At 41.7% G+C, this 26,572-nt stretch overlaps 2 protein-coding genes across 9 annotated transcripts in view; both read left to right on the top strand.

Annotated features, from left to right (window-relative positions):
* The window catches only part of sptbn2 (spectrin, beta, non-erythrocytic 2), a 51,807-nt gene extending 37,445 nt beyond the window's left edge, over positions 1-14,362 (top strand). For 2 of the 5 annotated variants that reach the window (XM_084373746.1, XM_084373748.1), the window contains 24 exons: positions 285-422; positions 541-760; positions 912-1,448; positions 2,340-2,542; positions 2,657-2,747; positions 2,928-3,074; positions 3,329-3,592; positions 3,880-4,104; positions 4,207-4,296; positions 4,425-4,703; positions 4,803-4,933; positions 5,025-5,229; positions 5,337-5,711; positions 5,804-6,048; positions 6,163-6,301; positions 6,458-6,542; positions 6,803-6,999; positions 7,093-7,217; positions 7,312-7,387; positions 8,264-8,341; positions 9,333-9,511; positions 9,757-9,930; positions 10,498-10,540; positions 10,673-14,362. In XM_084373746.1, the coding sequence (XP_084229872.1) occupies positions 285-422; positions 541-760; positions 912-1,448; positions 2,340-2,542; positions 2,657-2,747; positions 2,928-3,074; positions 3,329-3,592; positions 3,880-4,104; positions 4,207-4,296; positions 4,425-4,703; positions 4,803-4,933; positions 5,025-5,229; positions 5,337-5,711; positions 5,804-6,048; positions 6,163-6,301; positions 6,458-6,542; positions 6,803-6,999; positions 7,093-7,217; positions 7,312-7,387; positions 8,264-8,341; positions 9,333-9,511; positions 9,757-9,930; positions 10,498-10,540; positions 10,673-10,885 (4,459 nt within the window). In that variant the 3' untranslated portion in view covers positions 10,886-14,362. The remainder of the gene's footprint in view (positions 1-284; positions 423-540; positions 761-911; positions 1,449-2,339; positions 2,543-2,656; positions 2,748-2,927; positions 3,075-3,328; positions 3,593-3,879; positions 4,105-4,206; positions 4,297-4,424; positions 4,704-4,802; positions 4,934-5,024; positions 5,230-5,336; positions 5,712-5,803; positions 6,049-6,162; positions 6,302-6,457; positions 6,543-6,802; positions 7,000-7,092; positions 7,218-7,311; positions 7,388-8,263; positions 8,342-9,332; positions 9,512-9,756; positions 9,931-10,497; positions 10,541-10,672) is intronic. The other 3 variants (XM_084373749.1, XM_084373750.1, XM_084373747.1) reach the window with 2 other exon arrangements.
* A 2,332-nt stretch (positions 14,363-16,694) lies between these two features.
* Positions 16,695-26,264, top strand: dpf2 (double PHD fingers 2). 4 transcript variants are annotated; one of them, XM_084374131.1, is made up of 12 exons: positions 16,695-16,784; positions 18,206-18,366; positions 18,917-19,024; positions 19,177-19,355; positions 19,446-19,538; positions 19,870-19,948; positions 20,420-20,461; positions 22,408-22,545; positions 22,636-22,767; positions 22,847-22,959; positions 23,049-23,130; positions 23,958-26,264. In XM_084374131.1, exons 1-12 carry the CDS (start codon positions 16,753-16,755, stop codon positions 24,038-24,040), a joined length of 1,242 nt encoding a protein of 413 aa, XP_084230257.1. In that variant the 5' UTR covers positions 16,695-16,752; the 3' UTR covers positions 24,041-26,264. The 4 variants fall into 4 exon arrangements, with proteins under 4 accessions (XP_084230257.1, XP_084230256.1, XP_084230259.1 ...); XM_084374130.1 differs by having other exon boundaries at positions 18,917-19,051; XM_084374133.1 differs by lacking the exon at positions 20,420-20,461.
* The last annotated feature ends 308 nt before the right edge of the window (positions 26,265-26,572 follow it).

Below are 26,572 nucleotides of genomic sequence, written 5' to 3'. Positions count from 1 at the left end.
GGGAAGGATTAAAAAAGATTTAATTTATAAGAAATATGATGATGGCTTAATTCTTATCACTCAGAACCTATTGTAGTTAAAGACATTCCAAAGAAAATTAAAATTGTGACCAAATTAATCACCAATACATCATTTTATAGCTGTAATCTTGTTCTTAAGAGTATACAAAATGTCGCCGCTTTCTCTCGCATACAGTTTTATTAACTATGACTCTATCTCACCTGGATTAGATGACACTTTTCAGAATGAGTGAATTGACACTTGTCTATTATTTATGGCTACAGATTTGAGACACTGGAACCTGAGATGAACAACCTGGGCACTCGGGTCACTGATGTGAACCAGGTGGCTGAGCAGCTGCTGAGCTCCGACAACTGTAGCAAAGACCAGATCCACCAGACACGAGACAAACTGAACGACAGGTCAGAGCTTATAAGAACTAATAAGACACACTACTTCACACAGAAATACAGTATACTAGTAAAACGAGCACTGTGGTTAGCATTTATTGTAAAATATTGCATTTGGTGTGGTCCCTAGATGGAAAGAGTTCGAGCAACTGGCTGGTCAAAAGAAGCAACGCCTGGAGTCGGCCCTTAACATCCAGAACTACCACTTGGAGTGTAATGAGATCCAATCTTGGATGAAGGAAAAGACCAAGGTGATTGAATCCACTCAGGGCCTGGGCAACGACCTAGCTGGAGTGATGGCACTTCAACGCAAACTCACTGGCATGGAGAGGGACCTGGAGGCAATTCAGGTATGGAGATTTCACATGGTGACGGATGGGAACAGAACAGACTGTGCATTAAATAATGGGAATGGGAATTAATATTGGGCTTATTTGGGGCTTCATGCTGAGGTATCTTGTCATCACTTCTGCGTTTAAATTATTTTTCATGTCTTTGCAGGGCAAACTGGATGACCTGAGAGATGAGGCACAAAAGCTGGCCAAAGAACATCCAGATCAGGCTGGAGAGATCCAAGGACGCCTTGGAGAGATTCAGGAAGTGTGGGAGGAGTTGAACGCCACCATGAAGAGGCGTGAGGAGTCATTGGGTGAAGCCAGCAAGCTGCAGGGCTTCCTCAGGGATCTGGATGACTTCCAGTCCTGGCTGTCCCGAACCCAGACAGCCGTAGCCTCAGAGGACATTCCTACCTCTCTGCCTGAGGCTGAGAGTTTGCTCGCCCAGCACGAGAGTATTAAGAATGAGGTGGATAACTATAAGGAGGACTATGAGAAGATGCGGGCTGTTGGTGATGAAGTGACCCAAGGTCAGACAGATGCCCAGTACATGTTCTTGGCCCAGAGGCTCCAGGCACTGGATACGGGTTGGCATGAGTTGCGTCGCATGTGGGAGAATCGCCACAGTCTTCTTGCTCAAGCCTTCGACTTCCAGACATTCTTGAGAGATGCAAAGCAGGCAGAGGCTTTCCTCAACAGCCAGGTTAGGAATACACTCTGAACTGCAGCCTGTGCCAGTGAACCATGGCCTCATTGAGACAAAAATTATGTGTCAACGGCAGCATTACTGGCAGAGTGTACAGTCCAGCAGTCAGTGCCAAATTCAAAGCCAAATAACTGTGTGTACCTGAAATACTATATAACACTGTATAATTTAGGTGGATGATTATGTCTTTAAGCAGTGCATAAGTTTAGGTAACTATGAGTTGGATAGAAATCTAAATCTAATTCGGATTTCTCACCAGACCATCTGCCCTTTTGCCTATCCCATTATTCTCTACATTACTAAAATGTGCTTAATTACATTGCAAAATCGTCATTTTTATGATCTTGATTTTTATTTCAGCTATTTTCTAATTTTGGTAATCTGAAATATTTTGACCCTATATTAGATTTTATTATGGTTGTGTGGCTGTTTTTGATAAACATTGGTGCTCAGTTATGTGTTTATACACACCTCGCTCTCAAATCAGATCAACTGGGAGGAGCGAGGTAAGCTGCACTGCAAGTGGGCCATAGGCCTAGATATGTACGGTGCAGGCCACTATACTAGGATTTTATGGCATTAAATTTGACCTGAGACCTACTATCATAATTCTTGGTGGCAATGACCAATGACTTGGTGGTTAAATAAATTTAAAGGCTATTAAATGCCATCCACATGTAAGGACTTTGGAGGAAGTGTAGAAATGTAAAGACAGATGGAACAATTAATGTAAATTGTTGAATAAAACAAGAAATTATATTTGCAGCCCCTTCTAGTTTAGAAGGATAAAAGAAAGAAACAAAGATCAAGAGAAATCATTGGAATGTGATAATTGCCTGGAAGAAATGTTTAACAAAAATTTGTGACATTCCTTTCCCCTCTGTGTAGGAGTATGTGCTGTCTCACATAGAGATGCCCACCAGTCTTCAGGGAGCAGAGGAGGCCATTAAGAAGCATGAGGATTTCCTCACCACCACAGAGGCCAGTGAGGAGAAGATAAATGGTGTGGTGGAGGCTGGACGCCGCCTCATTAATGACTGTAATGCAAACTCTGACAAGATCCAGGAAAAAGTTGATTCCATCCAGGAAAGGTTAGAGCTTTAAAAGTAAACGATTAGGGGGGAAGCCCCTTTTAATGCAAGTTTTTCTTTTTAATTTGATGTTTGAAGAGCTGCTCATTTAGCTTTCTCCTTCATTTTCCCCAGACATGTCAAGAATAAGGAGGCTGCTAATGAATTGCTGACAAAGCTTAAAGATAACCGTGAACTTCAGCACTTCCTCCAAGACGGCCAGGAGGTAAAACATAATTTTTAATAAAATTAAAGCATGCAATAAAAAGTAAAGATGCTTAAAGATAAATATGTTTAATACATCACATAGTATTGTGAGTAATGTATTCTTTAATCACTGTAATGTAATAATATAATATATTAAAAAAATAATGCTTATTCCATAATGCTTTTCTCTTTTCTGTAGCTCACATTGTGGATCAATGAGAAGATGCTGACGGCACAGGACATGTCTTATGATGAGGCCAGAAATCTTCACAGCAAGTGGCAGAAACATCAGGCCTTCATGGCAGAGCTGGCCTCCAACAAAGACTGGCTGGACAAAATTGATAAGGTGTGGCCATTTTTATATTGATGATTACAGGTTTTTTTGTTTTTTTACAAACCAACATTATTAAACCGTACTTGTACATACACCCACCTGTCTGGTGATGAGATTTTTAAGGGCTAGACTGATCAATAAGCCTAGATAGAATTTCATTAATTAATTTTTCTTCACACTGGGGACAACCTGTCAGCACTGACGTTGCCACGGCAGCTAAATTAACATAATTTCAAACCTTTTTCCTTATTTCCTATCTCCAATAGGAAGGTCAGGCCCTCGTGGCAGAGAAGCCGGAGCTGAAACCTGTTGTTCAGCAGACTCTGGAGGACCTGCAGCGTCAGTGGGAAGAGCTGGAGGGCACCACCCGCACCAAGGCCCAGTGCTTGTTCGATGCTAACCGGGCAGAGCTCTTCACACAGAGCTGCTCCGCTCTCGATGTCTGGTTGAAAAACCTTGAGGGTCAGCTGCACAGCGACGACTATGGCAAAGATTTAACCAGCGTCAATATCCTGCTCAAGAAGCATCAGGTAGACCTCACTGTCAAGCAAAGCACAATCTTTGCTGTCAAGAAATACTGTTTTATTACAGAGTTTTGATAAATGATAAAAAAAATCTTGATTTAAGAAGATAAGAACTCTGATTTAAATATACTGAAAAATTACATAAAGACTTTGATCTGCACTTAATTTTGAGAATGTTTTATAAATCCTGATCTTGCTTAGCTGAGTGCATGTGGTGGAACTGGCCAAATCTATCTATAAATTGCCAAATGTAATATCTTCATGTCTTATTTCTTTGTACTGTCTCTGTATAGATGCTTGAGCACCAGATGGAGGTCAGAGAGAAGGAGGTGCAGTCGCTCCAGTCTCAGGCTCTGGCCCTAACCCAGGAGGACGCTGGACTCGCTGAGGTCGATGGTCAGCAAAGGCGCGTCACTGACAACTTCTCCAACCTTCAGGAGCCTCTCCAACAGAGGAGACAGCAACTGCTGGCCTCCAAAGAAGCACATCAGTTCAACAGAGATCTGGAGGATGAAATTGTGAGTCGGATTACCTGACTGACTGCTGATCACTAAATGTTTCTGTTAGATGCTGTTTTGCCTGATGCTCATGTTTTATTCATTGTTCTGTTTTTCTCTCAGCTCTGGGTGAAGGAGAGGATGCCACTGGCGGCCTCCACAGACCATGGAAAAGACCTGCCCACCGTACAGCTGCTAATCAAGAAGAACCAGGTACACTGAAATAAAAAAAGAAAATAACATGCAGGGTAATTTAAGGAAGATAAAAGTGACTTACACTCATTAAATGATGTATTACCTTCACTGAGTATGGACCAAAGGCAAATCTCTTTCTGAATCAGACATTGCAGAAGGAGATCCAGGGCCACCAGCCTCGCATCGACGACATCCATAGACGAGGCAAAACCCAGAGCCAGGTAGATGGCGAGAGACAGTCTGTCCTCGAGGAGCGCCTTGTTGAGCTGCGGGACCTCTGGGATCAGTTGATCGCTGAGACAGACAAGCGTCATGGCCGTCTGATAGAAGCCAACCGCGCCCAGCAGTTCTATGCTGATGCAGCAGAGGCTGAGGCCTGGATGGGAGAACAAGAGCTGCACATGATGTCAGAGGAAAAAGCCAAGGTAAGATGAGATGAAATCAAACATAAAATAGCCCTTAGTGCGACTCTCTCAGAATCATCAGTATTGAGAAAACCTAATAATTTCCTGTTTGTCTCCCAGGATGAGCAAAGTGCTCTTGTGATGGTCAAGAAGCACCAGACTCTGGAACAGGCACTTGAGGACTACGCTCAAACCATTCACCAGTTGTCAAACAGCAGCCGCCTCATGGTCACCAGTGAACACCCAGAAAGGTGAGTGCGCACAAAAAGCTCTAAATGTTGAAGTGTCAGCCTTGAAATATGGCTTCTTATAAACCAAGTTGATCTGTTTTTATGTAAACAGCGAGAGAATCACCCTACGGCAAGCCCAAGTTGACAAGCTGTATGCAGGGTTAAAAGACCTCGCTGAGGAGCGTCGTGGGCGACTTCAGGAGAGGCTGCGGCTGACCCAGCTGAAGCGGGAGGTGGATGACCTGGAACAGTGGATCGCTGAGAGGGAGGTGGTTGCTGGCTCCCATGAACTAGGACAGGACTATGAACATGTCACAGTGAGTATTTTTTTCCTCAGTCACATGCTTTGGAGACACTGAGGCTCAGGGAAATTTAGCTGAATTAATTGTTTCCCACTTCTGCCCTGATTTCTTTCTTTCTACAGATGCTGAGGGACAAGTTCCGGGAATTTGCTCGTGACACCAGCACCATCGGCCAAGAGCGCGTCGATGGTGTAAATGGGCTGGCAGATGACCTGATTGAGTCGGGTCATCCCGAGAACGCCAGTGTGGCTGAGTGGAAGGATGGGTTGAACGAGGCTTGGGCCGATCTGCTGGAACTGATTGACACACGCACACAGATGTTGGCAGCATCCTATGAGCTGCACCGCTTCCATCAGGATGCCATGGAGGTGCTCGGACGTGTTAAGGAGAAGAGGGAAGGGCTGCCTTCTGACCTTGGCCGCGACCTGAACACTGTTCAGCATCTACACAGACAGCACAACACTTTTGAAAATGACATCCAGGCCCTCAGTGGACAGGTCAGCTGTCTGTTAATACAGATTTCTCCGGTTAGACTCCAAGAGAGCCAGATGAAAACTGAAAGTCCTTTCTTCCTCTTTTGACCTCCTAGGTGAATCAGGTACAGGATGACGCAGCGCGACTGCAGAAGGCCTACGCTGGGGAGAAAGCTGATGACATTCACAGAAGCGAACATGCTGTTACTTCTGCCTGGGAGGGCCTGCTCGAGGCTGGTCAGGCCCGCAGGCTCCTCCTGCTGGACACCGTGGAGAAGTTCCGCTTCTTCAACATGGTTAGAGACCTCATGCTCTGGATGGACGGTGTAAACCTGCAGATTGACGCACATGACAGCCCTAGGTAGATCTCATTTTATGCTTGATTTTTCCAGTTACTGTAATGAATGCTGTTATAAATGCTGTTATAATTTGTCTTCAAGTATTTCATCTCACCTCTCTCTCCTTTCTGTTCTAGGGATGTTTCTTCTGCAGGGTTGGTCATTGCCAATCATCAGGACATCAAGTCTGAGATTGAGACGAGGGCAGACAGCTTTACTGCCTGTATTGAGATGGGAAACGCTCTCATCAACAATAATCACTATGCATCTGATGAGGTATTGCGCAATATGTCACTTTCACTGTTATCTGCAGTCACATCAATGCATAATTGCAAGAAACAGCTCTAAGTGTACCAGCAGATTGTGGCTTATAAATCAGTGTCATTCTTTTCATGTGTGTTCATTACTGAATGTTCCTTCCTTGATCCACAGATCAGAGAGAAACTGGCTCAACTCCAGGAAAAGAGAGATAAGATCAACAAAAAGTGGCAAGACAAGATGGACCACTTACAAATTGGTATGGGTGCTGAACATGTTTAAAAGCGTTTACAAGGTACATTCAATCAAATAGTACCGTGTGTGTGTCGACGTTGGTGTGGACATGTTGCTACAGGTTAAAAGATAGATAAGTATTTCCAGTTTGAAGGCCTATTTGATGCAAATGTTTTCCTCTGTCAACACTTGAGGTAAACATCACGAGGCAAGTCTGATGCCATTTGTACCTTACTTACTCAATGTATTCCTGTCTCTTTTGCTCTGTTTCTCTCTGCATCTCAGTGCTGGAGGTGCTGCAGTTTGGACGTGATGCCTACGTGGCAGAGTCTTGGTTGGCGGGGCAAGAACCTCTGGTGCGAGCGGCAGAGCTGGGCGCAAATGTGGATGAGGTGGAGAGCCTAATTAAGCGCCATGAAGCCTTTGAGAAACTTGCTGCATCCTGGGAAGAACGCTTTGTGCTGCTGGAGAAACTCACTACAGTAAGTGGAGAGTTGACTTAAAGCACAAAATTATACATGTACTTGAGAATGATTTGGTTTTCGATGGCATTACTGAGTTCCCATTTGTTTTAGCTCGAGGAGCATGAGATGCAGAGGAGGCGAGAGGAAGAGGAGAGAGCACGGCGACCCCCTACACCACCCCCGGCAGAAGTGGCACAATCTGAGACAGAAAGTCATGTACATGATTCTGCTGCCAGGTAAACCAACGGGGGTAAAACAGCGTTGGTGTATAGTGTCACCAGATAATAGTTTCACATAATTTCACATACTTTTTCTCGCTCTCAAACACAGAACCAGTCTGGACCAGACCACACTCAATCAGTCGGTGTCAGTGAATGGAGTACACAGCGATAATGACACATCGCAGGTGAGACATGTTTTATTAGATGCAAGGGCTTTAAATGTATTTCAGTGTTTCTGCTCTGTGATGCAACAGAGTCATTTTTTACCAGGTTTTCAATGTCATTTTTTTTATCGTAAGGCTCTAGCATGGAATGTCCTCTAATGTCTTTTCAATGTTGTCTTCCTCATCCAATATTATGACATGGATTTTTAGGAATTACATTCATACTTCCTCTCAATTTGTGTTTTAAAAGTTTAATAAAGAAAGACAAATCAAGCAAACCATGATATTCATGAGAATATACAAGTTGGAAAAGAAATCCAAACCTGTCATACATATGTGAAAAATACACAGTGTAACTGTATGTGGGTGTACAGTATGTCCCTGTCTGTCTGTTCTATTCTGATCCACAGTGTTGGTTCTGTACATATTCGCTCTTCATATAATGACATTGATTGCTATTATGCTAATGAAAGAAGTATCTTCATTTTTTTAACAAGAGTATGTATAAATGTGGATTACTTATGAAATGTTAATTCAAGCAAAATACCTAGAAACAATATGCAATAAAAGTTTTGCAAATAGGTTTTTTAATGATACTTTAAAAACAAGCTTTGTAGTGTGGAAGCAGTGAAAAGAATCAGTATCACCTGAAGTCTGCAGAGGAAGAAACTGCCCCACCATCTCAGGAACCTTGATTCAGTTGGACATGCACGTAAACTATCTTATACGTTACACAATCCCAGTAAATGGCAGATAAGAAGCACCTGGTGGCTACTTGTGTTTCAGAGGAGATGATGGCAGTTTACACTGAAAAAAGTTATCGATGTGTAACCTATTTTCTAACTTTTACGTTTCTGCCAAAGACCTCTTAACAATTTCTTATTGCGTTTTTACCAGCAGTCATTATCGCTATCGTTGTCATCGGGAAAGAAATCAGAGCCTAAGCGTGTGTGTAAGCCAAAGCAGACGGAGCGTGTGAGTACCAAGCCATGGTCAGCTTTGTAGCTTCCCTCTCGCCCCCGTCACAGCCTCCTCCACTCAGCTCCTGGTCAACTGCAGCGCCTCACTTCTTCTCTCGAGAAGCCACCGCTCTGTGTCACAGATGCAAACCATTGCTTTATTTATTCATGCACCATAAATGAGTCCCACTGCTTTTTATAAGCATGATGCAGATTCATGAAAGGGTTGCTTTCATGGATCAGTCTGCTGTTGTATTTGTGCTCGTATTGACCAGGACAGGAGTGACTGTAAATGTGGCGCCCGGAGTTGTAAATGTGGTGATAATTGTAGCTGTTGAAAGCCAGTTTATATGTAGTTTGTTTTAGTCTTTTCTTTATATGTGTACACTTCCCGTGATGTGTGTCACTTGAGTCATTAACAGCTCATTGTAGAACAAAAGGCTTATTGAGGGGAAAAAACAAACGCGTGTATCCTTGGCCAATAATTTAGAGAGCTGAAAGCTACTTTAGTGTGTTCATGTATGTTTTTTTTTCTGTGTTTGTGTGTTGTAATGTAGATTATGATTTATTCACTCATGCTTGCTCAGTAAGTAACTGAGCGTGAAGATTATAATAATAATAATAATAATAATATTTCTATTCCAAATTTATATTTCTGTTGCAAACAATTCTAACATCGGACTCCCTTATTCTTCCCTTAAAAATGTAGACATTTTAACAATCCTTGTTTAGCATGCATGTTTTCCATCTAGATGGTTATTTTAAGTATAAGCCTTGCCCATATGAATGACGGTAATCGTCCTGTTTAATATGAGTGTACTGTGTGATTATGTTGGACCTTCTGAACCCACGCTATGCTGTTATCTCAGGTAATCATATAGTGCCGTCAGCAAAATCATGGCTTTGTATGTATGGCTGTGAATGGCTGCTCTGCTGCTCACTGCGTCCATCCAGCCATGTGTTTTTCTTCCTTCTAATCGCCATTCATGTTCTGGTTTAAACCACAGGGCTCAGAGTCGGAGTCAGTGAACGGGCCAGGTAGGGACAGCGGGCTGGCATCGTCTCGCCTCGAGCCGTCTGCCACGTTACCGAGCAGGGGCGGAGCAGAGTCCGAACCAGAAACCATGGAGGGGATGCTCTGTCGAAAGCAGGAAATGGAGTCCCACAGCAAAAAGGCAGCTACCAGGTGAGTGTTGTCAAGAGTGTTGTGCATCATCATAGATCATCATTGATTGTCTCAGTCTGCCTGCCTCTGAGGGCAGGATATGATATAACTTTCTACCTTATTTTATCATATTTTTTAGAATCTTTTTCAAGTTTCGTTGTGCTGTGTGGCATTGCTACAGTATATATATTGAAAAAATGTGTGTCCTTTTTGTTTTTTTGACTGAAACACATGCTGTTCCTGATACCATTTCCCTGCTCCTGTAGGTCCTGGCAGAACGTATACTGTGTCCTAAGAAAAGGAAGTCTTGGTTTCTATAAAGACAACAAGAGCGCAAGCAACGGCATTCCATACCACGGAGAGGTACCCATCAGCCTCGGAGAGGCCGTGTGTGAGGTAGCCTCCGACTATAAGAAGAGGAAACACGTATTCAAGCTCAGGTGAGAGGAGACTTGGCAACGAAAAACCCATTGACTGTTTTAAAGATAGACGACATGACAGCACCCCAAGAGTGAAGTCAAAACAGCTGATCGCCCTTTTGGTGGCTGGCTGCAGTAAAGGTCATAAATCCTGCTCCTTTCATGTTGGCAAATAATTTATTGCCAAAGATGGGTTGTGTCATGTTCAAGTGTTCCCCTTTCTGATAAGATTTGATAATTAGATATTTGAAGTTATAAAAATGGTGTTAAAAAAAACAAAAAAAACATGATTGACAGCTGAGCACTGCTTGTCATTGACCAGGTGGGTGTATGTGCGCGACCTCCATCCCTCATCTTTACTGTGCTGACTTTGGCTCCAAATGACATCACCAGCGCAATATGGCAGTGCTCTTATTCGTGATAATTTGGCTTCATGTTTGTGCAGTGGGAGGGAGTGGAGACTGGTCATCTGTCTTTCTATATGTCAATGGAAAAACCACACAACACCCCAATAGATCGAGAGATAGATTTATTAGACTTTATAGTTGATCCCTGACTAATGGTTTACCTCTTCAACTCTGTCTCCAGGCTAGGGGACGGAAAAGAGTACCTGTTCCAAGCAAAGGATGAGGTGAGATGTACAAGGCAGAATAACTCTAACTAACTAGGATAAATAAAATACAAATGATGTTTGTGTATAAAGCAATGTTGGTGTGCTGTGCCTGAATAGTGGAGTATAATCAAGTTTTTTGACTCTCTAAAGGCGGAAATGAGCTCCTGGATCCGCTCCATCCTCGGCTCCATTCCAACAGGAGAAGGAGACTCGCCCGGAGGTCCGCGGGCACTCAGCCGTGCCATGACGATGCCTCCCATCTCCCCCAGCTCAGGTGATGCCGGAGGCGTTACCATGCGCAACAAAGATGGGAGAGAGAAGGATCGCGAGAAGAGGTTCAGCTTCTTTGGCAAGAAAAAATAGAACACTTGTAAAACCATCAATGGAAGCTACATTTGTCAAAATTTCAACAAACTGAAGCAGAAAGGCAGGAAGGAAAGTACAAACAGGTCACAAAAACACACTGCTCTCAGCGCAGGCCCCGAGGAATCTGTCGACAGCTGCTGTATGTGGCTTACAGAGAACTTTGTTTCTTTTCTTTCTCTTTGATTCTCTCCCTCGCCAGTTTTATCCGTCTTTTACTTTCACCCAATCCATATTTCACATTTAGCTGCACCAAACAATGAAAGCCCTCATCCAACTTCAGGTCATTTCAGCCAACCAGTAGAGCTTATTAGTCAGTAGCAGGTGTGGTTGGCATTAGCAGGGATCCAGGCCGAGTTCAGTTCCAGTCCACAAAAGCGGCTCTCTCCCTCAGCATGAATCTTTTCTCTTCAGTGAGTCTTGACTAGCTGAGCCGTTTTGACGCTGCGTCACTAATAAAACGATGGATGGTGGCTTTCCCCTGTGGTGCACTCTGGTTTTATTTCCTCGCTTTGGAGCGCTCTCTCTTTGGGAAGGATCACATCAGTCTCTTTTTCTGTTCTTGGTATTGATGTTATTAACCTGACCGATATTATTGCTGTTATTATTATTATTATTATTATTTATCTTTTGCTATTGCTGGTTTGAGAAAACAAACTAATTAATTTGACAGTAGATAATCTTGATTCATGTTGTGGAGAGAAACACATTTGGTTAAACTAGTGGAGAATGTTGGGCTTGCCCTTGTATGTATTATTATTTTTATTTTTTTTAGGAATGACAGTTTATGAGGTGTTTTGAGAAAAAAAATAAAGCTCATTAAATTTTAGCAGTGTGCAGTAAGTGATCACAAGTTTCATTGGGAAAATTATATATATATATTTAATAAGTGGTTTTATTTTTTATTTTATCTCTAATTTTGCCTGTATTTGATTATTTCCTTTGAGTGATCTTTTCTGCTTCATTTTCGACTTTCTTTTTTTTTCTGTACAAAGCAGAGAAGATTAGTTTTCTAGTGTGTGTGCGTGGGTGTGTATGCGTGTGTGTGAGTTGTGGTGCCGTGGATTTTGCACGTTTATGTTATTCCTGATCAAACGTGGCCAGATGAATGCTGCTTTTCAGTCCGCAAAATGTAGACGAAAACCAGACGCAAATTAATCTTACTGGAATGATTTCATAAAACAAGCTTTTTCCTTTGCTTTTTGGGTTTCTTACTCTGTGTAAGCTTGACATTACCAATGACGTTCCTCAAGGCGGTTTCATTATTTCTGTTTTAGTCTTCTAATATCTATTTCCGTTCTCTCTCTCTATCTGCTGGTGTGAAGGCATGGGGGCAGTTTGTAGATACAAATAGCTGAAGCACATTTTCTGTGGCAGACCGCAGAAACGCGAGCAGGACAGACAGACAGACAGACAGCTGAAAGGTCTCATTACAGGTGAAGTGAGGGGTGTGGAAGTGAGATTGGGGAGGCAGCGAAGAATGCGCTTTACAGAGAGAGGTGTACTGAGCCTTACTTGAACCCACTACAGATACACTGAACCCCTTTATACAAACCCACCCTCCATTCGAACAGTCGTAAAGGAAGCTTTCTTATTATGAAAGACGCGTATTAAAAATGTGCCCTGTGGCAATGATCTAATGTATGTCAGTGGATTATATATGCAGGTATATGAATTAACAGTAACCATGAAAAGCTAAATCCTAAATTGTCTCTTAGACGAGCTTTGCGCTCTCGCGTATGTGGCATGACTTCATGTAGGTTTATACTTGTGTGTGTCTCATTGTTGCCATCTATTCTCTTCTGTGTTGTGTACTCTGAAAACATGAGATCACTTCATAATCAGGGTTGGAGAGCAATTAATTATATGTAATTGGAAATTACCTTCATCTAAAACAAGATAATGGCATTTTCAGTTTATTGTGAGATTGTAGGCAGTAGTGCAACTTTATATAAATAACTCCGGATGTTAAATCCAAGTCTTAATTTGCCTTTTCAAACTGCCAAAATGTAACAGGAAGTTACTGGATAACAATTCTGAATTTAAGAGTTTCATGGATTTACTTACAAGTAGGTTGCAAGTGATTATTTGTGATTTATTACGTCTTGAAAGTAACTCTTTTAAAGCTGGTAATTGCCTGGATGCCATGCCGTAGAGGGCTGATTAGACCACAGGAATGTCACGCCAAACTGTTGTGACAACACAAACAGCTGCATTTGGTTCTAGTTTAATCGGTTTGGCCTTATTTTCCAGTCCAAAATGAATGTGGAGCCGGTGGTCTGTTGCTCAAGTCAAAGACCCTCGAGGTCAGAGAAGAGAAATATATGAACGCCCTGGGTTCAGTCGACAGCACCTGGTACAAACTTGATCAAACTGGCTGCCTTGTCTCTGTCAGTGGGACTCTGATGAAGCTCCTAGTTTAAGCAGCCTTAAATGAAGAGCAAAGCTAATAAGGTCATTGCATACATAAGTGAGCCGACGCAGTAATCGTACATCGTGCACAATCTCGAATGGAGGAGTCATTCTTCCCCCCGGTGGACGAGCTGTTTTTAGTGACAATTGCTACCTTTTTTCTCTGCTCTGCACATCAGACGCAGCATCCAGTTGTTAAGGAGTTCAAGTTTAAAGGTCACACAGTGTATTTTCTTATCAGCTCATTTGAATGTGAATGATTCAAATTAGTTTGGCCAAATTGGTCATGTGAAGCAAAAACATATTTCTCATACTTGACATATACTGTACACGAGCTCTCTCTCTTTCACACACACTCACACATTGACACCGTACTGTATATTTAATGCAGAATGACCCTGGCAATCCAGTCTTGTGGGAATGGTCCTCAGCTGGCTGTGATTCGATGTTGCATCCTTTTAAAATAACATTGTGCTACTGGTGAGCTTTGACCAGAACATGGGAAGTATGTATTATTGATGTCAAAGAGGTGGGTTTTTTGGTTATGAGAGTACTTGAAACAATGTAGTACTTAATGAAGAAAAAAAACAACTTTTACTTGTTAAGTATTAGATATGCGTGAATACAGACTGGTGACAATTTGAGCTTCCTTTTTTAGAAGAAGGCAGGATATTTGCTGTCTAGTGGGAGCTTGTATTTTTTCATCCAGTGGTCTGTCTTGCAGCATTTGATAAGCCTGTCCACCTACCTTCATTTCTCATTACTTTTGACGAATGTCTGTTCCTTCCTCTGTAATTCAGAGTTGTTAATACCACTACTATTATTAATTGCTATTATTACATTATTGCTACTGTTGTTACTATTACTACTACTGTTACTAATGCAACTTATTGCAAAAATTATAACTGCTGTCCATTTTCAGGTACGTGTCTGTAATACCAGACCCTTCCACACGATGTCAGTGTGCTGTGGAGCATTTTCATTACAAATCGAAAAATAATGTTTGTTGACTTGTGTATCTACATCTAATATTAGGAATAATAAAACATGGTTTAATCAAAAACATGATGTTGTTGCTGTGTTTTTCATGATAATAAAAAGCTATCCTTTGCTTCGGCTTTATTTCTATTAGGTGCACAAGAGAGAACAAGTGAGATATTTGACAAACCCATAAAAAGCTGATTTTTCTCCATGACTCAAATGGTTCAGTTATGTATCTCAATATACCTCAACTAAACGTGGTCAAAAACCTTTAAGGTGCTCTTTGGAGTTTTCTTGTAAACAAACAAAAGTTGTTTACCTCTACCATTTACTGCTACATACTTTTATTAATATAAAACAATAGTTGCTCAACACTAAAAGAAACTTCACTCAAATCATGTTTGGCTTACTGATCATTACAACAGTGAACTATTCTGCATGCTATTTGTAGATTTAATAACTAATAGGATGTTTTTCTTTCCTCTACAGCATAACTCAAAGATGACAAATGAAAGGAAAACACTATATACAATACAATTATATTTAACTTGGTTAACGGTGTGAAATACACACTTACGCAATCCAATACATTGTTCCAGTGTGTGCTTGTGTGTAGAGGATGTTGGAAAGATACCTGCTGCAGTGCTGCCATTAAAATAGATTAATGATGCAACTGCAGCGAATGAGGTCAAGGATGATGGAGCAACGTACAGCAGGTAATGATGAATCAGTGGATGCTGGGAAGGATGTCATCATCTAAAGAGTAAAACCCTGAGTGAGAGTTGCTCAGAGAAACCTGAGCCTGAGTTTCACCACAGTGGCTTTAATCTCTGTACAGGCCTACAAAGCCACAATGCAACTAGCCTTCATATTGTCAGAATTTATATATATATATAATAAATTATATTGATTTTTCAAGGTAAGTTATTAAAATAGTAAATGAAAAACTGATGGTTTATGTCAATGATTTTTGTGGTGAATTAATTGGCATAATATCAGATATAATAAAGATATTATATCCTGTCCATCTGTTTATCCAGTAGTTAAGACTACTCCAACTTCAGCTTCTCTGGAGTTACTGCTCTCTGCCTTTGTGGGACAGTGTGTACTGGAGGTTGAAAAATGAGGAGAGGATGACGGTGATGGTCAAAGACCTCAGAAAATAATGAGCCAGCAGGATAACAAGTTTATATTGAGGGCAGGGTGTAGGAGGAACATCTCCTCCACATATTTGAAGCAGTTAAACGCGGCCTGTGCAGTTTAAATATGAGACATGAAAAGTCAACAAAATCATTTTGCAAAGAGCTGAATTTTAAGCACAGAATGTTAAATTTTACAGTGAAACTACAACTAGGAGGAGGTCTCATCAGACAGAAGTGAAATCACCTGTGTGTGTGTGTGTGTGTGTGTGTGTGTGTGTGTGTGTGGAGCAGGGGTGTGTAGACATTAAACTGTCTGCTCTGTCTTTTCATTTTTTGTTGCTATTATGTAAAGAGTTATGAACCACATTTTGTATATGAAAAGTGCTAAATTAAGTTTATGTTGATGAAGGTTCTCAGTCATCCAGGTCATGGTAATTCTAAGTGCTGTATCGTAGGCAACTGGACTTGTTTCAGTTTCTTGAAGACATTTCACCTCTCATCCAAGAGGCTTCTTCAGTTCATACTTAACTAGAGGGGGGCAGGCTTTTAAAGTCTGTTCAACACCTGGGCTCACCTAGCCCTAGTAACCCACATGAAGGCCAGTTGGGTCAACAACCCACAAGTACCCCTAACAACTCTGTAAGGACACTCCCACACACAGATTAAAAGCCTGCAAACGTCTCCCCTCCAGTTAGAACTGAAGAAGCCTCTTGGATGAGAGGTGAAACATCTTCAAGAAACTGAAACACGTCCAGTTGCCTTCAATACAGCACTTAGAATAAATGAAGTTGACTTTTATTAAGAATATAATGCAGTCAAAGGTGCAGGTGTATGCTATGTTAGTGTCTTTATTTATTTATTTTTTTACATAATGTAAGGGCTGTATTGCAAATAAAATGTTAAGTTATTAGTCAGTAATTGTTACTACATAATAATGAATTAAGAGAAGGTGAAAATATTATTTTATTTTATCTGTTATTACCTCCTTTTGTTTTTTGTTTTTTTACCTGTCCATTAATGCCCAGCTTTGCCCCTATGTCATGGTACTGACAGAGGTTATTGATTTATACTCACCTGCAAATCTCGTAGAAAATAAATAAAAAGTTGGCCACAGAATATTATGATGAGGGCTAATTTATCCTACACCTACATGAGTTGCAGAAAATATAATTTTAATACGAACACTTGCAGAGGTCTATGATGAAATATCTAGCAATGGGACAACGCCACCACTAGAGGGCGCCCGGTGTCAGGTTCCTGCCCTGCCTGCCTTCAAGTCCTCACGGAGGGCACACAGAACCCGCAGCTACTTTCCCCGTGTAATAAAGCAAGATGGCAGCTGTTGTTGAGAATGTTGTCAAACTGTAAGTGTTGGACTTTTCTACACACCTTACACCTGGCTACTTGACACACGCAGCGGTCACTTCACAGCGGCTGTGTGATCACACGGTCACTGACCGTGTCTGTAGCTAGCTTAGCAACATTTCCACTGACTTAGTAAGGTTAGCCAACGTTGTCGGACCGTCGTGTGTGTTCACATCCTGGAATGGAAGTCTAAGTTAGCAGTCACGCAGATGACGTTTCTGAAACATGAATCACGAGTCTGTCTAATAGAACATGCGTCATTTTGGTGATACATGTATTTCTACAGATAATATGGTCACTTGTTGTGTCTTTCTAACCAAACGGCTACCGCGGCGCTAACGTCAGTGAAGTAGAGCAGCTAGGTGGCTCGCACGCTAACGGGCTAAAGAGAGTGGGGTTGTGGTTGTTAGCGCAGGCTGGCGTGCTGTGGCGACCGGCCAGACATAGTTGAGAATGAATGAAAGACTGGCCTTGAAGACCACTCCTCTCGTGTTGAGACCCCGGGGTTATAGCAGCTGTAGCTACCGCATGTCTACGTCACGTAGTAACTCTTTGGGAGTGTGTAGTTAAAAGTTTTAATGAGCTGTACCCGTTTGTACTGAAACGTCCCGTTTCCGTCTTTCACCTTGTGTAGGTGCTCAGGTGGTTGATGTTAGGTGTTTTACGGTAATTACAGGCCCCTAGTAACCATGGTGACACATGGAAACGATTAAACTTAGCAGACATCTTGCTGGATGTACAAGTTTCTAATAAACTTTGCTTTTTGGACTTCCCCATTGCTGTGTCACTTTTGGCCATGTCATTAACTGAATGTTGTCATAGGAAATAATATTCATGAAATATTAAAAATAGTATTTAACATGTTTGTTTGGATGTATAGCATCATGCAGTTATTATCTCTGAGTTATTATATTACAATATCTGTTGTTATAAGTTTAACAGCTGCTTCAAACCTTTATACAACTAGACGGTGTACTTGCAGCTCTCATCAAGTATCAACTGTGCTGTTGCATCTGATGAAAAGACTATTTGTTTTTATTCCCTCTTTTCCTCGCCACTCAGGGATTTAACGAACCAAGAACTGTTAGTCTCAGGAGATGCAGTCCTTTGCTTTCCTAAAAGGCAATAAGCACGCTGCACTATTTGAGTGTATTTATGTTGAAAACACAGCACGCTTGTGTCTGTGCTGCCGACAACGAGCTCTCTGTTGTTGATGCACCAACAAAAGAGCACCTGCTGTTGCACTCGCACTAATGATTTAGTCTGAAGTACAAAGACATTGTCTGTGATTGTGTGTGCTGTTTTTCTAAGGTGGCGGCCCCATCGGAGAAAGACGGCAGGCTTTAAACTAAACTGATAGAGGGGGTTGAAAGTTTGAAGACTAAATACTCTGCATCTGGCTTTGGTTTTGTTGTGTCAGGTTGGGAGAGCAGTACTACAGGGACGCCATGGAGCAGTGTCACAACTACAATGCCCGGCTGTGTGCTGAGAGGAGCGTTCGCATGCCGTTCATCGACTCTCAGACAGGTGTAGCTCAGAGCAACTGCTACATTTGGATGGAGAAGAGACACAGGGGACCTGGTGAGTCATAAAAACATGAAGTGTGCCACAGAGTGCACTGTAATCCTCCTGCCATTATCGTTTTTAAAATGTTTTTAGTGGCTAAGAATCGATTCTGGAAGACAGGATCTGCAGTTGAAATGTATTAGTTTTATTTCAGTTACTGAATGGATGAAAAATGAGGGATGTACAAATGTTCACATATGAAATGCAAAGATGGTGAGTTTTGAGTCTCACTGTAGCTGAAGATGGCTTTTGAGCATCTTTCATATCACCATCTTGTCTTCCGAGTTCGTACATTTTGTGAAAGAGCTTAAAAAAAACCATATGAAGATAAAAACACCTAAATTAATGCAAAAAAGAGTCAAATACAGCACACAAACTTTTCAGTGAACTGAAGTAATTTAAATCAATCGCAGTTAAAAGTACCCTCTTATGTTAGCAAGCAAAAATGCCGTTTCGAGGAAACAGATGTAGATTTTCTTTCCCATTAGGTTGTCAAAAATCTGTCAAGCTCTGTATTAAAATAGGTTCAGTTTTAAGTAGATGGATCTGTTCTGACATCCCTCAGGCATGGCTCCAGGGCAGCTCTACACCTACCCGTCCAGGAGGTGGAGGAAGAAACGGCGATGTCATCCTCCAGAGGACCCTCGGCTTATCTTCCCACCTGTCAAGTCAGGTACCAGCACATCATCTGGAATAACAGGTCAACGTTCAAAGAGAAAACTATAGAATGTTAAACTTTCCAGAAAAACTGCAAGACGTCATCACTTTTTAATGAGTGTTTTGCTTTTTTGCTTTTGTCTCAACTACTCTGTGTCGTATTTATAGAGGCAGATGTAGGACCGAAGAAAGATGCTGTGCTGTCAGCGGATGGCAGCAGCCTGGAGGCCTTGCTGAAGGGCGACTCGTTGGAAAAACGGATGCCTGCAGAGATCCGAGGGTCCGAGGACGATTCGAACCAGAGCGACTACACCGGAGCCATCAACCCCGCTGCTCGGATCAGAAAGGTTCTTGTTTAGAGCATAAGGAGTCAAGAAAATGATTCGGCTACCAATTATTTGCCTATGTTTTCTAATTGCGTCATTGCCTCAACATAGAGAATCCTCGAGCCAGACGACTACCTGGACGACCTGGACGATGAAGACTATGAGGAAGACACGCCTAAAAGAAGAGGCAAAGGGAAGGGGAAGGTAAGAGAAGGGTCCAGCTGCAGGCTTGCAATTAAAAATGTTATGCTTTGTTGTACTTCCAATGCAGGTAATCATCTTTCTTTGCCTCAGAGTTGCTAAAACTGCAGCCTTATATGACTTGGACTGCAAATATCAAATAATTCTTCGTCATTTATGACGGTACATGAAAAGTCTTGGGGTTTTGGACCGTTGATTGGACAGAAGAAGCAATTGTAAAGACTTTATTTTGAGAAAATAATTGGCAGGTGACAATGACAATAATTGTTAGTTGCAGGCCTAATCCCAGCTGAGTGAGTGTGTGTGTTGACTCTACTTATGTCTCTGTGCTCAGGGTCGAGGAGTGGGCAGCACCCGGAAGAAGCTGGATACAGCTGCACTGGAGGACAGAGACAAGCCGTACGCCTGTGACAGTGAGTCCTGATGGGGGAGAGTAGAGCATGTGACCTTTGGTCTGAGTAGAGCGTCACTACAGATGTTAACCGCTGTAGCGTTTGTAAACTTATCAGGAAAGTCTTTATCGCTTCCTTTTTCATCCTCTTCCCTTTCTCTTAATGTAAACCATCGTCTCTCTGCTTTTTGTTACGATCCCAATACTGATATTTGTAAAGCTAGTCTGTATTTTTTTTGGTTTGTCATTAGGATATCATACATTTCAATTTCAATCTTTCCATTGGTAGAGTGGGGGTGTTTCTTCCATTTCTTGGGTGTTGTCAGACTGTGTATCTGTACTGCTTGATGTGTTTGTTCCTCTTTTGTAAAGCATTTTCACTTTCAGCTGCAGCTCTCAGTAGGGTGGCGCCGACAGACTGATCCTCTGTCGGTCTATGAGCCTGTTTCTCTGAGTCTCTGCCTGTTCTCTCTTTTCTCCATCTCTCTTTCAGACACTATCAAACAAAAGCATATTTCAAAACCTTCTGAACGAGGTATATTTCTCTCATTCCTTTTTACTCCAGTCTGCTTTGTCTTTTGTCCTCACTGCCTGTTGTTATTTTTCTGTCAAGTAGATTTGCTCTCTGTGTAGTTCAGTTCATAGGATGACTGTTTTGTTCGGCACAATTTACTTAAATGTGATTAACTAGATTTAGAGTAGGTCAAGATGTTATTTTACACCCCCAGTTCAATGTAATCTGCCAAAGATATGAACTGTTTTGGCTTACAAATATAAGCTGTGGCCCATGAAAGTAATTTTTTCCCCTCACTCTGGCCCTGAACGTCCTCCAGGTTTAGATAAGCTAGACGCCGGAGGCTGCTGCTGTTTTTCTCACTCTGTGCTTCATCTTTTGTCTCGCTACTTAATGTGCGCAATTGGACTGAATTAGTTTTATTTCCTTGCCTTTTTTCCCTTTACTCCTCTCCACCACCTCTGAACCCCCTGAAGTCTCAGTTCACGTTCCTTGTTTTAGAGTGATCAGCCGCTTTGGTTTTGAGTCAGTTTGATGCCTGTTTAAGCTTTTGAGGGAGTATTTTTAATATCTTTCTGCCACTGCACACAATCACCTGGCATGTGGCCATCTGACTCTGTCTTTAGCGATGTTGCTGTGATGCCCTGGAGAAAATTGTCCCAAATAGTCCTTGAAGAGAAAGGCCTTTTGAGGAAGTGAAAAAGGGAGAAAGCATGGAAGTGAAAGAAGAAGTACTTTGTCTTTGGGTGTTATCTTATGACAAACCTCACACACCCCGGTGGCAAACGACACAGCTGCATCTTTGTCCTCCTTAAAGCCAGTAAATCCTCCTTACACGATCCCACTGGCTTCTCTCCCCACTGATTAATAGACTATAAATTCAGATCAGAAACAGAGGTCGTGTACACTCAAGTGCATTATTTATTAGTTAATTTCCGTGGAGTGTAGTCATGAGTCAAACTCTGCTGTGGCAGTGCTCGCCTTAAATGAAGAAGTGAAAACAGTTGTTGTAAAGGTCACACACCTCTGCAGTTAACCAGCGTCTCATTTACTAACTGCAGATGTGTGGAACATCTTATCTTAAATACATGGCTGCCACAGAGATCGTTGTGAGGATGCACGTGATTGTCTCATAGCATGTTCTTCATACTCCCAAACTTCTTCATCATTCTTCATATATCATGTCTGTGTGGTGATCCAGATGTTAAACAAAAAGCAGGATATCACTTAAATGTGTTTAGTCTTAAAACTGATTTTCCTGCTGTTATAAAAGTGTGTGAAATTGTACCTCCATGTCTTAAAGGAGTATACCACAAATTAGACAAAAAAAGATCAAAATGCAGCAGAAGCAGAGATGTATATATGTCTTTATTTACTTTACACATTCCTCTTCCTTGTCAAAACCTGGCGCCACATTACCCACGATGCAACTCGGCTGCTAACAGTTCAGTCGGAGAGAGCTGTGCTAGTAGCAGCTAAAGTAGCTTCAAGCCGGCAGCGTCGTGCAGAGCCGAGGAGCCGGTTTCAGAGCTGGAAAATTTAAAGCCCCAGATCTAATTATCTGAACATATAAAATAAGATTATCAGCTTTGTCTGTATGGGATTTGAAGTCTAGGAAAAGTCATTATGGATATCCTGGAGCCTGATCTTGTACAGTATATAAAATCCTGTCTGAAGCTGGAAACTGTAGGGCTCTGGGAGACATTTTCAGAGAATTTCGTGAGTCCAACAGCTCCAACTAAAGTCCTCGTGTCATCATAAAAGCCACTAAATAAAAAAATCTGGACAATAGAAATGACACTCAGCTGTGCTATTAATATCTTATGGTCAGAAGTAAAAATGCACAATAGCATCAAAAAGATTGAGTCCATCTTTCCATGAGTCCCCCCCTTTACTCTGCACACCCTGAGCTTGACTAATGTATTCTTTGTTTTCATACATGTTGTGTTTTCTGGTTTTGGTGGCAGTCTGTGGGAAGCGCTACAAGAACCGTCCCGGCCTGAGCTATCACTACGCCCACTCCCACCTGGCTGAGGAGGAGGGTGAGGAGAAGGAAGAAATAGAAATTCCTGAGCCTGCCCTGCCGCTGCCCGATGAGCCGAAAAGTAAGAGATGATCCACCGTCGCAGAGATTTCACAGTTAAACATAGAGCTGAACACTGACATTCTCTGGGTGTTTTTATCTCGTTTCTCAGCTCCAAAGAAAGGCCCAGATGGTATTGCGTTGCCAAATAATTACTGTGACTTCTGCCTGGGAGACTCTAAAACCAATCACAAGACGGGCCAGTCAGAAGAGCTGGTGTCCTGCTCTGACTGCGGACGCTCAGGTGCGTTAGAGAAAGATGAAGCAGCAATAGGACAAAAAACACCTGAGATGTGAAGTAATAAACATCATTTAACCCACAGGCCACCCCTCCTGCCTGCAATTCACTCCCGTGATGATGGCCGCCGTGAAGACGTACCGCTGGCAGTGCATAGAGTGCAAGTGCTGCAACATGTGCGGCACTTCAGAGAATGATGTGAGTTTACCCACATTCAGATGGTATATTTATCTATTTTGGGCTAAAGTCTGAGTCATTAAGTGGTCTTGTTGTCACATTTCCGGCAGGATCAGCTTCTGTTCTGTGATGACTGCGATAGAGGCTATCACATGTATTGTCTCAACCCACCCATGTCTGAACCACCAGAGGGTAAGTTCACCACATGTGGTCTACTTAAATGTTAAAAAAAAAAACTGAGAAAAGAAATGTAACTGTAGCAAAATGTGTGATCATTGTGGCTTGCCATTTGTTTGCAAGGCTCAGAGAAAGAAAAAAAAACCTGCAGCACAAGGCACCAAATAAGCTTTGAGTCGGATATCTTCGTCCACTTGTGTCGATTAACAACACTTGATGTGTTGGTACCAACTGTTTGTATTGATTCTACATCCTTGGTAGCCTCTTCATTTAACAAAAGATGAAAATAGTTCTCAAATGTAGTATTATTTCAAAGAGCTATTATTGATCAAAGAATAAATCAAGAAAATTACGAATCTGAAATTGAAATTTGATGCCAACTTTGCTACCTAACAGTTTTTGATGCACACTTTGTTCAGTAGAAAATAAGTATGCAAGTTCAAGTTAGATATTCAGCCTTATTGGTAGGATCCCTCATAAATCAGTTGCATCATTTCTACACCAAATATTTGCATGTATATGCAGTAGTACTAACTGTTTTATATATTTTACTTTAAACTCTCTTTGATTGAAAAGTATTCAAGCGCTAACGTCAGGAATATCAGCACACTTCATAGCATTGCACCTGAAAAGGGGCGGAAATTAGCGTGTCCACCCGTCCGTCACGTTTCCATCACTGCCCATCAGAGCTGTAGCCGATAAACACCTGTGATTACTAGAGTCATTCTACTCTAGAATGAATGCTGACTGTACCCTTTCCCACTGAAGACAAAAGCCAGATGTTAGTGTTTTTTTTTTTCTTTAAACGACATTAACAGATTTTCTGTTATTTTGGCACTCAGGGAGCTGGAGCTGTCATCTATGTCTGGACCTGTTGAAAGACAAGGCATCCATATACCAGAACCAGAACGCCCCACCATCGTGATGGTCACCACTCCCCTGCACACACTCATCACTCGACCGTCCCGCAGCTGTATGGTTTACCCTTCAAGTCGAGCTGACCGTGGAGGGAGTGTGTTCAGAACAGACAATAAATTGTGAAAAGGGAAGTATCCCTTACCTAACTGGCCTCACTTAGCTTCAGATGTGACTGTTGCACAGTTCCAAGCTCAGATTCAGACCCCATTTGTTTTTATTTTCACCTCTTTGCCACATATTTGAGAAGATCTAAATTTACAAGATAAGATACACAGCTTAAAGAGCCACAATCTGACCTCCTGTTCAGGTTTTTTACACACACGCCTACACAAAGTTGCTAAAACCTTCTCTATCCTGCAATCCACTGATTTTATGACTAGAGCAGAAACAGAGCTTGGAATCAAGTAGCATGTCTATGCTTGCTCATCGTATATAAAAAGAGACATTTTATAATATTTATATATTTCTATGGTATATAATAGTGTTAAGTATGTACAAATTGGAAAAGAAGATTGGTCATGTAATGGTCTTTTTATTAGTGCCCATCTCATCATTATGGAGAAATCCACAACCACATGTTCTTTTATGGCACTGCTGATATTTGGTGATACACTCGATAAGAGTCAAAGGGATCTGAGGGGCTGAGACTGTAAATTTATTTCCCATCTCATCCACTGCCACCGGCCAAGGACTGGCACACATGCAACCTTAAAAAAAAAAAAAAGAAGACAGGAACTATGAATAGAAACCCTGGCACGCTCGCCAAAGTGGCTCCAAAGGCTGAAGGAGTTCAGGGTCTGCAGGCTAGATGGAGCTGCACAAAGCTCAAGCAGGTGCATAATGTCCATGTTGCATTCAGGCTTCAGGGCCGCTTTTCACACTGTTCTGACGACTGCAGTTCAGAAGTGATGCTGATACTCGTGCTAATGTTGTGATGATTATTCCAGTCAATTAAAAACAAATCCTACTTGTGTTATCAGCCAGGTAAAGGGATAAAAAGCCTTCATCGCTGTGTTCTAGCAGTTCGCTGATCATGCACCATATCCAATATCTGTTGATGTTGTGACACCACTAGATTATTTTAATGTAATTGAGGACTATGCGACCTTGCAGATGGTCACTCGCTGACAATGTTAAAGCAATACAAGAGCTCCTGTTGGGCGCTGGGATGACGGGGACTGAGTCACTTTAGGCTCTGTTTGCAGAGAATGTGCGATACTGTAAATTTTCTTTCTCAGAAAATGCTAATACAGATAGAGGATTGTGGCAGCAATTATAGACGGATCCATAGTGTAAAAAAAAGATTATAATGTGTAAATGTATAGTCCGGTGGAGGAACGGCTCTTTTTGTTATGGCTTTTGTAGTTTTAATTATGTGACGGTTTCCTTCTGTGGCAAGGCTAAAAGAAAAAAGTCTGGCTGAATTTACCTCAAACAGAAACAGTATTTAAAGGGTTAAAACATACTGTTGATAGACGGGACAAAGGCAGCAGGATGAGTAGTAATGACAGCTTCAATAACTGCATATTCTACAGGTAAACAAGTGCATGCTCAGTTAGTGTTTGCACTCTCATATGCTACATAGTCGTCTCAGCGTTAGGTCGGCAGAGGTGTTGGGAAGTGGTGTAATATAAGTAACCATGCTTTCATGTCGTTTCAATAGCCAACTAACAATTACTAAAGCATTACAGTATAACTTGGTTTATTTTCTCATCACGTTTAAACTTAGTTATTTAGAGACAGTGGCTACTAGAATATTTTGCTGGTTTTTGTATTCATTGGGAGTGTTTGCGTACCTGATGTGTGGGGACATTTTGGGACTTGAGTGGAGGTTGCTTTCTAGTTAATCCTGTGATCAAGGTGTCACCTGAGCCGCTCTCTTCCAAAGCTGGAAAAACAAGGAGCAAAGCCCATAATGTGATTAAGAGGCAAATTCTGGAGCTACACCTTCAACACTGAAGGGTTAAGTAATGATGGAGCCAGTGTACACCTTCTAGGCCGCACGCAGGAAAGCCATGAAGAAAAAGGAAGGCCCCTTGTTAATATCAGATTATGGATTCCTGGTTTCTGGCTTTGGGAGAGAATTGTTCATGACAGCAAATGTTTAAAACCAGGATCACAGGTTTACATAGCAGGTGAATTCTCTTGGGTTGGACTTTCATTTGGATTGTGATGGAATGTTTTATTGTACGAAATTTGTCTTCAGGAAAATAAAATACTAGGCACTATAACCTGCTGATGTTTTGTTTTTTTCTTCCTCAATGAGCATTTGAAAAATGAAAATCTTAAAAACACACCATCTCATCAACAACCCTCTTTTTTTTTTTTCTTTTGTTAGATAAACTGCTGAATTTGAACTAACTGAATTAATCGCATTTTGCTGCACAATTTTGTGTTGAATGGTAATTACGAGTAATTGTATTCAAAATCTACACGCTCCCACTAACTCACATTATTAACGAAATGTTTTCCCATAATTATGCAGACTCTGTACACATTTTTATAACAACATCACCAGGTGACAAAGGGCTCATGCTAA

This window comes from Pagrus pagrus, assembly GCF_965226575.1.
Source record: "Pagrus pagrus genome assembly, chromosome: 14".
NCBI classification, from domain to species: domain Eukaryota; kingdom Metazoa; phylum Chordata; class Actinopteri; order Spariformes; family Sparidae; genus Pagrus; species Pagrus pagrus.
The sequence above is the reverse complement of the archived record's forward strand: the minus strand, read 5'-3'. Positions and strand labels throughout refer to the sequence as shown.

Bases quoted from the DNA above. Each gene is read 5' to 3' on its own strand.
- dpf2 (XM_084374130.1), top strand. From the start codon at position 16,753: ATGGCAGCTGTTGTTGAGAATGTTGTCAAACT. The intron at 18,367-18,916 runs GTGAGTCATAAA...GACATCCCTCAG, and splicing joins GAAGAGACACAGGGGACCTG to GCATGGCTCCAGGGCAGCTC. The intron at 22,546-22,635 runs GTAAGAGATGAT...CTCGTTTCTCAG, and splicing joins GCTGCCCGATGAGCCGAAAA to CTCCAAAGAAAGGCCCAGAT.